Here is a 13923-nt window from a genome sequence, read left to right as displayed (position 1 = left end):
CTCCATCTCTAGCCCAGGGATGTACATGGCTGGAATGAGATCAAAAGTAGACAATAAGCCCACTGTGAACTCTAAAAGGCCACCTTTGCAGGAACTCCTGGAAAGAAGAGAAGAGGAGGTAATCAATGGCGCTGAAGTCCTCACTACTGTTGTTCAGGCGGAACTGGAGGAAGACCAGCTCCCGCTTTTTCACTTCCCGGGGCCCCTGGACAATCAGGGCAGATTTCTGCAGAGAGACAAAGGACAGAGTCTCAGTCCTGGGAAAGCACACAGAGGTCTCTGGGTCTGAGGGCAGAAGCACTGACTGGAAAGCCCATAGCTCCTTGCCCAGTGGTCTCCAAAGGGACCACTAGCCAGACCCTCCTGTTCAGGCGAGAACAGGCCCGGGCTGGGACTCATGCTCATTCCTGGGGAGCTTCCCCCACACGATGCCCAACCAGAGCTGAATGCAGCTCATTCTCTGTCCACTTTTCTCATTGGTTGTTTGAGTTATGGAAGCCCTTAATTTAGCAAGGATGTTCACTTTCATCTGTTACGTGTGCCAATCTTTTCTTCCAGTCTGCCATTTTTCTTTCAACTTTGTTTCCAATGTCACTTGTCCTATGGAAACTTTAAATTTAATGTAGTGAAACCTATGAACCTTTTTTTCTAAAGTTAATCTATAAATTCAGTTTCCATCACAGTTAAAAGTCCCAATGAATTTTTTTTGTGGAACTAAGAAAGCTAGTTTTAAAGCATACTTAGAAGAACACGTGTTCAAAAATAACCAAGACAAGTTTGGGGATGGGGAAGACTGGTAGGGAAGGCACTATAGGGAAACTTATAAACCTATAAACCATAAAGAAACCTTTTCTTTATAGCTTTGGGTTTTGCTTGCTGACGAAAGCCAAAATTATGCCAATATTCTCCTCTATTTCTTTATAGCATTTTTTAACCTTTTTTACATTTACATACTTTATATATCTGGCTTTAAGCTCTGCATATAGTGTGAAATAGGGCTCTAACTCCTACTTCCCAAACAATGCATAGAGACAGGTTTTAAAGCCTCTTCCCCTCCCTGCTTTATCCTATACTAAATTCAATATAGAACCAACATCTGTGTCTGCTCCTGGCCCTAGCAGAGCCCACACATTTGTCTGTCTCTGTCCAGTACTATGCTGCTTTGATTCCTGTGGTTTTCCACTGTTCCCAGATCTGGGCCGGTGCCCTCCCCACTAGTCTTCCCCATCCCCAAACTTGTCTTGGTTATTTTTGAACACGTGTTCCCCTAAGTACGCTTTAAAACTAGCTTGCTTAGTTCCACAAAAAAATCCACTGGGACTTTTAACTGTGATGGAAACTGAATTTGTAGATTAACTTTAGAAAAAAATGTCTTTTACATCAACTCATATGGAATTCCACACTGACTATTAATATTGCCACTTCTGGTCTTCGTTGCATTTTCCAAAGACAGCTTTGTCCATCTTACTTATTTTTCAACCTTTCTGTGCCATTTCGTTTTAAGTATGCAACAGAGAGCACTGTCCCTGGTTTCTATTACCCATTTCTTCCTTTAGTACTAGAACAGCTTTCCCAACCCAGGTTTCAGCAGAATCCACTCCCCCTGCTGGAGCCTCATCTCTGCCCTCAAATGTAGCCATGTGATGAAGTTCCTAATGTGTGGAAGAAAAGGAGACTCATTCAACTCCATGCCATTTCCTGAAAAGGGAACTGCTTGCCCTCCACTTCTCACCTTCCCAGGCGTGGGCATGTGCACGCGCGCGCACACACACACACACACACACACACACACACACACTGCCCACATGGACCAGAACAATGCCCAGGGGACAGCACAGTGACAAGACAAAAGTCATGGCTGGACCATCCTATGAGGCAGCACTGGCCACTATGCCACACAGCCTGCATGCCAGGACTGTTCTCAAAGAGAGGAGACTTCTCCCTCATCTCAGCCACCGTATTTGCAGGTTTTGTTTTTATTCGGTAGCTTAGCTTATACTCTGACTAATACACAATTTGTTAACTGACACTGGAATGTTTCATGGTTGCAAAAAAATCTAAAAATGAGGCAGCAGCCAAACATTTGGGCGGTGGGAAAATGGCGGGCAGTAAGGAAATAGATAAGGATCCCGCAGGCTGGAAAGGTGGCAAACCTTATTGTGCCAGACAGAGCATTTGATAAAAAATAACTACCATTAAATTGAGAGCATGAAAGAAAGCACCAGAAAATCACAAAATTCCAAAGGTGTTACAAATATAACAGGATGAGACCCTCCACTAGGGTCACTTTCACATGGACTTGATTAGATGCGAACAGCCAGAAGCCTACACGTTTCTGAAATCTCACTGCAAACAAAGGCAATGGGAGGAGGAGGCGGGTAAGAAGCCACCCTCCCAGTTTGTGATTGTTTAGCCCTAAAGCCGCTCACACAATCAGGAAGTGAGTGGCACAAGCTGTGCAGCCACCAGGGAGGGCGTATTTTCTAATATCCACTTCAGATATGGCCACAGAGCATTACCACCAAGGCAGAAGTTCCAGGGACAAGGCCAGAGCACATAGGAGTCTCTTTCTGAGGGCAGCAACAGGTTCAAACCAAGGAGCTTACTTCACGCCAAGAAGGCGTTCTCCCCGGTCCCACCCCGCAGGGTTCCAGCACTGCTGCAGAGCAGCCCTTCCCCTTCCCCTTCGTCCTTTTCCAAACGGGAGCTCTACTGCTCTCATCGTGTTCTTCCTCCACTGCTATACGCTGGTTTGGGTAGGAAACTTGGTGGATAGGGAGGAGATAACTTCTCTGTTAGTTTATAGCTTGTGGACTTCAAGGAATTGATGGAGGAGACGAACCATCACTCAGAGCCGGGGGCTAGTAGCTGCATTCAACTTCATTTCCATAAAAACAACTCTCTCTTTGTGCCCCTATTTCAAGGGTTTTTACACTATTTAGTCGAATCATGTAACTATTGTAACAAGTGCAACTGGCCTACACGGGTTTGGAATTGACCCTCACTAACTCCTCGTAAGCGTACCCTTCAACTGCGGGAGGAGAAGAGGGCATCCAGAGAACAGGCACTTGGTGGGCCGGAAGCAGCCACGAGTGTTCATTAGCGTGTTTTACAGAGGGATGAAGGGAGATGGGAATCCAGACAGAGAGCTTCTATTATACATATAACTCCACATTGGAATTGTTTAAAAGTTGTTTTCCTTTTTGTTTTAATTAGCTTCCATTTCCCTATTCTAGAGTCCATTCTATTTGTCCATCTTGGTCTTTTTCTGTCATTGGTTTCATGCAAATGTCTAGTGACCATTAATTCTCCATTCTTATTTATGAATGAAGGATTAGGTTGACTAGTATAGGTCTGGGTTTTGATTTCTTCCAAAGTAGTAAATTTCTGTTTCTCTAATAGGCCTCTCCCTTGCATGGGAAAGCTAAGTATGCTCTGTGGAAGCACACTGAGTATTCCAGTGTGTTTTACTCTGGGAAGAGTCCTTTCCTTTAGTTCTCTCTCCTTTTCCATTGTAGAAGTCTGCTCTGTTTCCTATGCCTAAGCAAAGAATCTTCCCTTAGCTTCTGTAGAGAATGGTTCCAGGGTCTTTTACCCAGAAGCAACCATCCCCAGCGGCTCTGCATACCTGGGGAGGGTACAGGGTGTGTCTGGCCCAGCCAACAGGCAGTCCAGTAATGACTACCCTGCTTTCTAACAGCGCTGATTCCAAGCTGGGGGTTTGGCAGGAAAGCTTGTACCTCTCCAGCAGGTCTCTCCTGCATCTCTTTTGGGTTAGGGTTTTCTCTAATTTCTTTGCTCCACCAATCTGGCCCAAGCTCTTTTTCATACTTTATACCAGTTCCTCAAAATGTCTGGTCCACTGGTGATATCCTTTCCTTATGTGCAAAGCTATTATTAATGTTCTAGTCCGTTTTAGCTCGTTCCTTACAGAATCATTTCAGCAGAATTTTAGGAGGGGGCCTAGCGTACACATACTAACGAAAAAATATTAGTGTGATTCTTTCATCTTAAAACCCACTAACAGTTCCCTGTTACCCAAGGGAGCAAGTGAGGCTCTACAGCACGATGCATGTTCTTTTCTCATCTGGCCATTACTCTGTCCACAGCTTCATCACCCATTAGTCTTCCAGCGCTCCTGACCCTATGAAACATCTCGCCACCAACTGCAGTTGTGCCCAGAGGCGCAAGTACAACATGTCGTCTCTTCCCTTTAGGTCATGGTGCAATTTCCTCTGCCTAGAAAACCTTTCCTTCCCAATTTCATCTGGAAAACTTTATTGTAGCCCCTTTCAATCCTTTCTGAAGCAAGGAAATGAGATGTAAATCAAAAACGCCTACCCTGCCTTTGAAACCCTGTGCAGTGCCACTCCTCCAGGGCACTCCGAACCCCATCCCTTAGTCATCCTTCCCAGCCATGCTGTTGTATATGACAATACGGCCAGCCCAGGGCCCAGGAGTCGTTGTCCCCAGACCAGCACTCCTTTACACTGGCATATTTATTTCAAACTACGGATTCCCAGGCCCCACCTAAGGAATTATAATTCGGTTGGCTTCACATGGAACCTGGAAATTTGTATTTTCAAAAAGTATCCTGGCAATTCTGTCAAGCGGTCAGGTATGGGACCCACTTCGCTATATCCCACCAGCCCCACCCTTTAGCCCTGTCATTCTTCCATCGGGGACAGGGTCTCACCGCACTGTCAGGAATCCCTGAGCATTACTCAGCAAAGGCTGGAGGCCTCACTGTCCTCCCTGAATGCAAACGAGCCAACCACAGCCAAGTGTCCACGTGGCACAGCCGCATGTCTGCTTGGGGACCAAGGCCCCACACTGAGTGAGTGGAAGAAGGGGTGTGGGGCTAACGGAGCAGCTGCCCAGACCCAGCTCAGGCAGACAGGAATTACCACAGTCTGATTGGAGAAGGGGTCCGTGTAGTTGATCCTCTGGGTGGTACAATTCATGTCACCCGGCTGGCCAGGGCTTGTCAGAGGAGGAATGACCTCATAATGGTGCTTACAGCTGAGCAACTGGGCCTGACCGGGATACAGGGCAATACCTGGGGGCACAAACAGGAAAAGCAAGTGTCAGAAATCACAGTCCTGACCACATCCCTGAAATCATCTCACATCTACCAACAACCTATGTTCTGGACTTCCTGGATGACTGCAGGGAAGGGAGAAGAAAAGGGTTTCAGAGGGTGAGAAGCCACATCCCCTGGCATCAGAAAGCCCCGCTCTAGCAGAGGGCACAAGCCCCTCCTCAGTAAGCCCCTGGCCAACCTGGGATCCAGCCACCCTGATGCCCACATCAAAACCCGGTCCCCCTCAGAGCCTTGTTCCACACCCTCCGAGGGAGTGTCTCTTGACTCAGCCCCGCTGTGCCATCCCTCTGGGCCAACACCCACCTGCAGAATCGCTGGGAGGCTCTAAGCTGTGGAATTCCTCAGAACTCATTTTGTCTCTTAGACTGGGAGCCCCAAGTGTGCGAGTCACATCCCAAGAGTCCCTCCCTCTTCCCAGCCCAGGCACCTCTACGGACAGTAGCTGTCCAGCCTCAAGGGCAGCAATGCTAAGACGGCAGCACACGGCATCAGAGACAGACTTCAGAGAGACTAAGAGACCACACAGAGAAAGTAAAACCTACAGATAAAGAAGACTCAAGCAGACACACAGAGAAGAGGGACAAACACAAGACAGGAAGAGATGGGCAGAGGAGCCATGACCAGCACAACTGACTCTGCTGGAGGCTGGCAGGAAGCCCCAGAGAGAGGGCACCTGGACTCTGACTCTGCCATGTGAGCAGGCCCTCCCGCAGGTCACTCAGGGGCATCTGTGGACAGAGCAGGTGGCACACACTGGGTAGACAGGGCCAAAGTCACACAGCTCATGCCTCCTCATTTACTCTACAGCCCCCAGAGCATCCAGTGCCAGCCTGTAGCCCAGAGCAGACAGCCTGGTCTGTAGCAGAGCGGACTCCCACTCAGGGACCAGACACCCCAGTGGGACAGGTATACCCAGTGTGGCCTGGGAGTCCCTCTCCAGGCAGGGTTCCTGTCTACCTTGAATGGTCTCACCTCCCCTATCACCCTCCCCACCCCACAGTCCAGCCTTGACTCCTGCTTCTCCTCATCCCTGCCCTCTGGCCCCAGCCAAGTTAGTCTCATCCTCTCCAGAGAAGCCCTCTGCCTCCCTAGACACCCCTTCGCTCTGCTGATCCCCATCCCAAAGACACTCTCTTCCCATCTATGTGCTTTTCAAGGCCCAGCTCAAATCCTACCTCTCTGCCAAACTTTCCCTGACCCCTCTAGTAGCCTGCAATAGCTACTCTAGGCTCTGTTCATTTCTCTCCTCAGCATGTACCACACTCCCAATAGCAGCTCTTTGGGTGTAGACGCTATACCTAGACTATGCTTGGTTGGACTCCTCTGCCCTGCCCATAGTGCCACAAATACAATGGCAGCTCAGGGAGTATCTGCCAGCCGACACCCTAGATCTGGGGCCCTGATGCCTGGCCCAGGGGCAGGCTCTACCTGGGGCATCATAGCGATCCACTTCCTTGTAAGACACAGACATGACAGGGTGCTTGAGTTTCTCACGAAAGTCTGTGATGGTCTGGTAGACCAGGAAGACGGCCACAGCCATGAGCAGCAGGTAGATGAAGATGAGCAGGACCGAGAAGACGTTCTTCAGGCAGGCCTTGCTGAAGCGGATGCTGCTGGAGGCAGACTCGCTGTCCAGGCCTGACAACAACAAAACACCACGTGACCCAGGACACAGGGACAAGGTACAGCCAGAGATGGTCAGCAACCTCCAGGCCCTTGCCTACCTCACCAAGGAGGTGAGGTCACCTGCACGCCCAACCTTTCCACCTCACCCCCACAAATCCTAACAAAGGGCACCTGTAAACATTTACTACACAGCTTCTCTGCCAGGCAGAGGACACCAAGCTGAAGGAGACTTATTCATTGTCTTTAAGGAGTTTACTCTCAAAGGAAAAAAGATAAAAGATAAAAAAATAAATAAAAATTTTAAAAGAACAAGCAAAAAACAGAACAGAAAAAAGGAGTTTACTCTCTAGAGGGATAGGCAGTTACAATCCAACAGCCTACCTCTCTGGCCTTATGCCTCACCACTCCACTTCCCCAATTCTCCCAGCTCTACCTCTCCTCATCGACTTTCTGTTCTTCTGGCGTGCCCTGCTCAACCCAGGAGCCTCTCACATTTACCATTGCCTCTGCTTGATTTTCTTTTCTTCCACAGCTGACGCCTCACTCATCCTAAGCCCCGAAAGCTTTTTGCTTGGCATCTGGCTTCCAACAGTGACAGAGTAGCTTGGTCACGCTATCCTTCCATGGAAGCATTTTAATTTAGAAAGACATTTTATAGGCCAGGCGCAGTGGCTCACGCCTGTAATCCCAACACTGTGAAGGCCGAGGCGGGCGGATCACCTGAGGTCAGGAGTTCGAGACCAACCTGACCAACACGGTGAAACCCCGTCTCTACTAAAAATACAAAATTAGCTGAGCATGGTTGCACATGCCTGTAATCCCAGCTACTCAAGAGGCTGAGGCAGTAGAATCGCTTGAACCCAGGAGGCGGAGGTTGCAGTGAGCCAAGATCGTGCCATTGCACTCTAGCCTGGGCAACAAGAGCGAAACTCTGTCTCAAAAAAAAAAAAAAAAAGAAAGACAGACGTTTTCTTGAAAAAGCCTCTCCTGACCCCTAACCTTTATTTGGGCACCTCTTCCTGAATGTCCCCTACTTCATCACTCTGCAATGTCATGTCTATACATCTTTTTCTCCCCCTAGGCTGTGAGTTCCATGAGGGCAGGGATGGGGGCCAGTCTTATCCATAACTGAATCCTTAGCCCTTCATGCTATGCCTGGAACATTCTGCATTTACATGGTGACTGATTAAACACGTCCTGATGCCATTGGTACAACACAACTCTGTCTCCCCTACCTCCCTCACAAAATCCTGAGACTAGAAGCTAGATTAATCTCTGTTATGGGCAAAACTGTATCCCCTACCCTCAAATTCAGGTTGAAGCCCTAACCCTCAGTGTGACTATATTTAGAGACAGGGCCTTCATGGATATAATTAAGGTTAAATGTGGCCATAAGGATGAGGCCTGATCCAATAGGACCAGAATCCTTATAAGAGGAGGAGACACTAGGAGCACAAGCACACAGGAAAAAAGTTCATGTGAGGACACAATGAGAAGGCAGCTGTCTGCAAGCCAAAGAGAGAGGCCTCACCAGAAATCAACCCTGCTGGCACCTTGATATTGGACTTCTCGCTTCCAGAACTGTGAGAAATAAATTTCTATTGTTTATGCTACTCATCTGTGGCATTTTGTTACAGCAGTCCGAGCTGACTAAGATACTCCCACAGGGTTCCCTGTGCCCTCTCTGCTCCTCAGCTGAAAATGGAACTCCCTGAGAAGCAGCCCTATTTCCTCCACAGCCCAGGTTTGCACAAGGCTGAGAACAAGGGAAGCATCTGAACATAGGCCCCAAAAGGTATCTGCTTGGCATCTGGCTTCCAACAGTGACAGAGTAGCAGTGTCACATCACCCTTCCACAGACAACAATTATAAACTTTGGACAACATATTTTAAATTATTTGAAGGCACTAAGAGAATGATCAAAAGCAGGTAGAAATTGAAAGAGAGGCTACCCTTGAAAGAGAACTGTACTTGGTGAGATTTATACATCTGTAGCTTTTTGCCTAAGAATACATGCCAATCCCTATAAGGCATGGTTCAGAGTGACAGGGACAAAATTCAGGGCTGGAAGGGCAGCCAGAAAGTTCAGACGAAACCTTGAAAGGGAGGGAGCCACATAGGGGGTGAAACTCCCAAATCGGCAACTAAATATATGTTCAGATCCTTGGCTGGAGAACCCAAGGGGGCCAGCACAAAGTAACAACTGGAAATTGAAAGAACTGCATGGAGATTTCAACTACGGCTAATGCAGTGGAGATAGGAGTTTAGAGCTGAGCTTAAATCTTGCCATACTAACTATATGCCAAGGAAAAAAAATACCCTTCTGAAGATCATAACAGAATCTAGAATCTCTACATCATTCATAATGTCCAGTGTTCAATCAAAAATCACTAGTCATGCTAAGAAACAAGAAAATGTGACCCATACTCAAGAAAAAAGCAATCTATAGAAACCAACACCAAGATAACCCAGTGATGCAATTTAGCAGAGAGGAACTTTATGGCACTTAAAGGAAAATATCTGAATAAGGAATAAAGACAAGATCAATAGAGAAACAGAAACTAATAACAACAGCCAAATATATAGAATTTCAGTTTTGCAGGATGAAAAAGCTTTGTAGAGATGGATGGTGGTGATGGTTGCACAGCAGTATGAATGTGCTTAGTATCACTGAGCTATACATTTTAATAGGTAAGACGATGAGTTTTACATTATATGTATCTAACCACTGTAAAAATGTTTCATTAAATTTAAAAAAAAAGATGGAAATTCCAGATCTGACAAGAAATAAATGAAGTAAAAAGTTCACTGTATATTTTAATAGCAAAAGATGGCAGAAAAAGAGTCAGTGAACTTGAAGTTAAATCAATAGAAACTATCCAATCTGAAGAAAATATTGAAAGAAAAAAAAAAAATGGAGCCCAGATAATTGTTACAGTATCTAGCAGTGTAATGACATGTAACTGGAGACAGAAAATAGGTCACAAAAAATATCTGAGGCCAGGCACCGTGGCTCACACCTGTAATCCCAGCACTGTGGGAGGCTGAGGCAGGTGGATCACAAGATCAAGAGATCGAAATCATCCTGGCCAACGTGGTGAAACCCTGTCTCTACTACAAATACAAAAATTAGCTGGGCATGGTGGCATGCACCTGTAATCCCAGCTACTTGGGAGGCTGAGGCAGGAGAATCGCTTGAACTCGGAAGGCAGAGGTTGCAGTGAGTTGAGATCACGCCATTGCACTCCAGCCTGGGAAACAAGAGCAAAACTCCATCTAAAAAAAAAAAAAAAATCTGAAAAAAACAATGGCCCAAAACTGTAGAAAGACATCAACTTATAGATCCAAGAAGCTCAATAAATGCCAACCAGGATAACTAAAAAAAAAAAAAAAAAAAAAAAAAAAAAAAAAAAAAAAAAAATTGCGAGGCAAATCATAGTCAAACTGCTAATGTAAAGAAAAGAGAAAAATCTTGAAGGCAGTGAGGGAAAAAAAATATATATATATATATCTATACATAGATATATATTACATATAGTGCACTGATACTAACTACAACCAATTTCTGAACAGAAATAATGGAGGCCAGAAGACAACGGAACATCTTCAAATGCTGAAACAAAAAATATTTTTCGTCTACCAGTATAATTCTCTAACCAGCAAAAGTTCAAAAATGAAGATGAAATAAAGATATTTTGAAACACAATGGCTGAAAGAATTCATCACTAGCAGACCTGCACTACAATGCATGCTAACAAAAATTCTGAAAGCTAAAAGGAATTGACATTTAGATGGTAACTCTCAGATGTAAAGAGCACTGAAAATGTTAAATAAGTGAGTAAAACAAAAAGCTACTTAAAAAAAGGTTAAGACTGCCTACAGCAGAAATTACTCAACAATATTGTAAGGTTTATAACTTGCAATAAAGAAAAAACAGAGAAACAAACAAAAAAACCCAGCAAGACAAATAGAAAACAGCAAAATGGTAGTCAAATCCAGCCATATCAATAATTACATCAAATGTAAATGGACTAAACCATCCAATTAAAAAGCAGAGACTGTCAGTCTGGATTAACAACAAAACCCAACCATATGCTTTGATAGCAGATTTCAAATACAAAGACACAAAAGAGTATCTGCTCATAACTATTTCATTTTACTTTATTTAAAGCACAAAAGCAGGCGCAGCACAGAACTATCCAAGCCTCCTGGATTGCTAAAGACAAGGAAATAATTCATTCTTTACTTATACAAGATCAAGCACCAACTCTACATGCAAGATTTTGTACTAGGTGCTTCAGGGAGACACCAAATGAAGGACTGATGGTCTCTGATCCAAAGTGCTACAGAATTCAGAAAGATGTAAGGGTATAAAACATTAGGTTTCCTTCAACTGGAGGAAGAATGGGAAGCACAGGGAGAGGGGCAGTTATCAGCAAAGACTCTGTGGAGGGGGTCATGTTAGTTCTGCACCTAAACCACAAGGAGAATTTTAAGGAAGAAATAATTTGGTTTCCATTATTCATTTATTTTCTGACTGAAAGAGCAGATATACTGTGCAGTGGTTAAGAGCATGAGCTTTAGAGTCAGAGTTTTGAGCTCCAGCTGCAGCTTTGCTACTAACTACTCCATGATCCTAGACAAGTTACTCAGTGCTCTTAAAGCCTTACATTTTTATCATTTCCATTTTACAGGATTTTTGAGAGAAGTAAATGAGAGAATGTTGCAAAATGCATTACATAGGGCCTGCTCAATGGTAACAATTATTGGTACCAAAGAAACAGAATGTACCCTCTACCCTTCAAACAATGAAGTGCTCAATTATGAAAATAGCAAAAATAAAGATCATAGAACTATAATCTCTTTTGAAAAATAAATCTGAAAAGATATATGCTGAAAATAAAACGGAGGCAGGGCAGAATGTAGTGTCTTTCACATAGTAGGCATGTAATGTTTCCATGTTTGTCAAATGAATAAATAACCCAAATAATAGATGAACTAAGTCTTGCCATGCTAACTCAATCCATCAGAGAACATTAGTGCAATTAAGCATGTAAAACTATAAACCAATGAATGTTCCTTGCTGTTTTTTGGCAAAATACTTAAAGTTTTTACTTTACACAGGAATGCCAATTTCCAGAACCGTCTGTGAGGCCCCTTTAGGTTTTAAGGAATAAGTTACTATGGGCAGTGGAGGTTTACCCTACAGGTACAAGGATAAGTGAGAGCCCAGGAAACCCAATGGATAGCTGAGAGCTAAGCCACCAAGGTCCACAGCAGCTCTAGTTGTCCAAAAGGAATTAAAGCAATTCTTTCTCATCTCAGCTTCTTTTGTGTTTGATTTCACTTTTGCCTCTACCTATTGCTAACAGACACTGGTCAGTTTCTGCTCCTTCATGCCTTTGCTCTCTGCCTTCTTTACATGTTTCTCTCATGACCCTGCTCCACTTTACTAAGTCCTTCTCCATGAGTCTTGCATTCAAATTCTCCCCCAGAGAGTATCCTGTATAGGGTGTTCCACCAGATACCTCACAAGACACTGACCTCCTTCATGCCCAGCCTATAGATGGCCTCCCTTTGTTGAGTGCTGACCCCTGAGCAGTCAGCTGTAGCTGGGCTGCAGGGCCACAGGATCTATGCACAGGAACCCACCCATAGCTATTTAGCTTGGAAGGTACAACCAACTCCCACGGTCCAAATGGGACCATGGGTATCCTTCAAAACCTGGTGGGTGAAAATACATCCACTGTCATGAGCTGCTCATAACTGCAGTGGCAATGAGTACCAGCCGACTACATTCTAATGGGGTTTGAAAAGATCACAAGATAAAACTGAAGGAACTCTGAAGTGACTGATTTGTTGCATAACATCTGAATCTAATTTTTAAGAGTTGATAGGGACCTAAAAGGCCATCTGGCCCAACTCTACTCTTTGTACAACAATCCAGATCCCACAGCCAGTAACTGGCACAATCGGAATGAGAGAGTCTTAGAGTCCTGGCTCCTAGCCCAATGCTCTTTCCCTATACAACTGTGAGCAATAATATTTAAAATTACAGTCATCAATAATAAAAGATGTAATTGAAATAATATAACTTCGTAACAAGTAGAGAAGTCTGAAATACTTTTTCTCTTTTTTTTTTAAGAGACAGGGTCTCACTCTGTCACTCAGGCTGGAGTGCACTGGTATGATCATAGCTCACTGCAGCCTTGAACTCCTGGACTCAAGTGGGGTCTGGCTCTGTCACTCAGGCTGGAGTACAATGGCATGATTTTGGTTCACTGCAACCTCCACCTCCCAGGCTCAATCAATCCTCCCATCTCAGCCTCCTGAGTCGCTGGGACTACAGGTACGTGCCACCATACCCAGCTAATTTTTGTATTTATTGTAGAGATGGGGTTTCATCATGTCACCCAGGCTGGTCTAGAACTCCTGCACTCAAGCAATTTACCCACCTCAGCCTCTTAAAATGCCAGGATTACAGGCACGAGCCACTGTACCTGACCTGGAAAACTTTTTTTTTGCTTTTTTTGTTTTTTTGTTTTTTTTTGAGATGGAGTTTCACTCTTGTTGCCCAAGCTGGAATGCAATGGTGCAATCTCGGCTCACTGCAACCGCCGCCTCCTGGGTTCCAGCGATTCTCCTGCCTCAGCCTCCCGAGTAGCTGGGATTACAGGTATGCACCACCACATCCAACTAATTTTTTGTATTTTTAGTAGAAACAGGGTTTTACCATGTTAGCCAGGCTGGTCTCGAACTCCTGACCTCAGGTGATCTGCCTGCCTCAGCCTCCCAAAGTGCTGGGATTACAGGGGTGAGTCACAGCGCCTGGCCCAGAAAACTTCTAAGACAAACTCTATACTACATCCAGGCTGAACAACATAATAAAAAGGAACAATAACTGGCATTTGTGGACAGGTGTATCCACTCTGCATTAAGCCAGATAAACATGATTTGAAATGTTTTGCCTTCATGATGGCCTTGGCTAGGGAAAGAGATGAAGTTCTCCCTACGTGTCCTTGAAAATTCTAAAAATAGGAATAAAACAAAAAGGTCACATGCCAATTCCATCACTGCAACTCATCTGGTAGAGGTACTTGGAACAAATTACTCTCATGGGAACACTGACCAAAAGTCTTCTCTTCTGTTTTACTCACAGAAGCCAAGTTTAGCTTCTTTACAGGGCTCTTCTT

General features: G+C 44.9%; 1 protein-coding gene across 7 annotated transcripts in view; it reads right to left on the bottom strand.

Annotated features, from left to right (window-relative positions):
- Positions 1 to 13923, bottom strand: part of PACC1 (proton activated chloride channel 1) — a 43827-nt gene that overhangs the window by 15752 nt on the left and 14152 nt on the right. For 3 of the 7 annotated variants that reach the window (XM_050780812.1, XM_050780791.1, XM_050780801.1), the window contains 4 exons: positions 9884 to 10006; positions 6533 to 6742; positions 4908 to 5059; positions 84 to 226 (listed from right to left, as the gene is read on the bottom strand). In XM_050780812.1, coding sequence (XP_050636769.1) covers positions 84 to 226; positions 4908 to 5059; positions 6533 to 6742; positions 9884 to 10006 — 628 coding nt within the window. The remainder of the gene's footprint in view (positions 1 to 83; positions 227 to 4907; positions 5060 to 6532; positions 6743 to 9883; positions 10007 to 13923) is intronic. The other 4 variants (XM_050780821.1, XM_050780850.1, XM_050780841.1 and 1 more) reach the window with 2 other exon arrangements.

Source organism: Macaca thibetana, chromosome 1 (assembly GCF_024542745.1).
Source record: "Macaca thibetana thibetana isolate TM-01 chromosome 1, ASM2454274v1, whole genome shotgun sequence".
Classification (NCBI taxonomy): domain Eukaryota; kingdom Metazoa; phylum Chordata; class Mammalia; order Primates; family Cercopithecidae; genus Macaca; species Macaca thibetana.
Note: the sequence above shows the minus strand (reverse complement) of the source record. Positions and strands in the feature narration are given on the sequence as shown.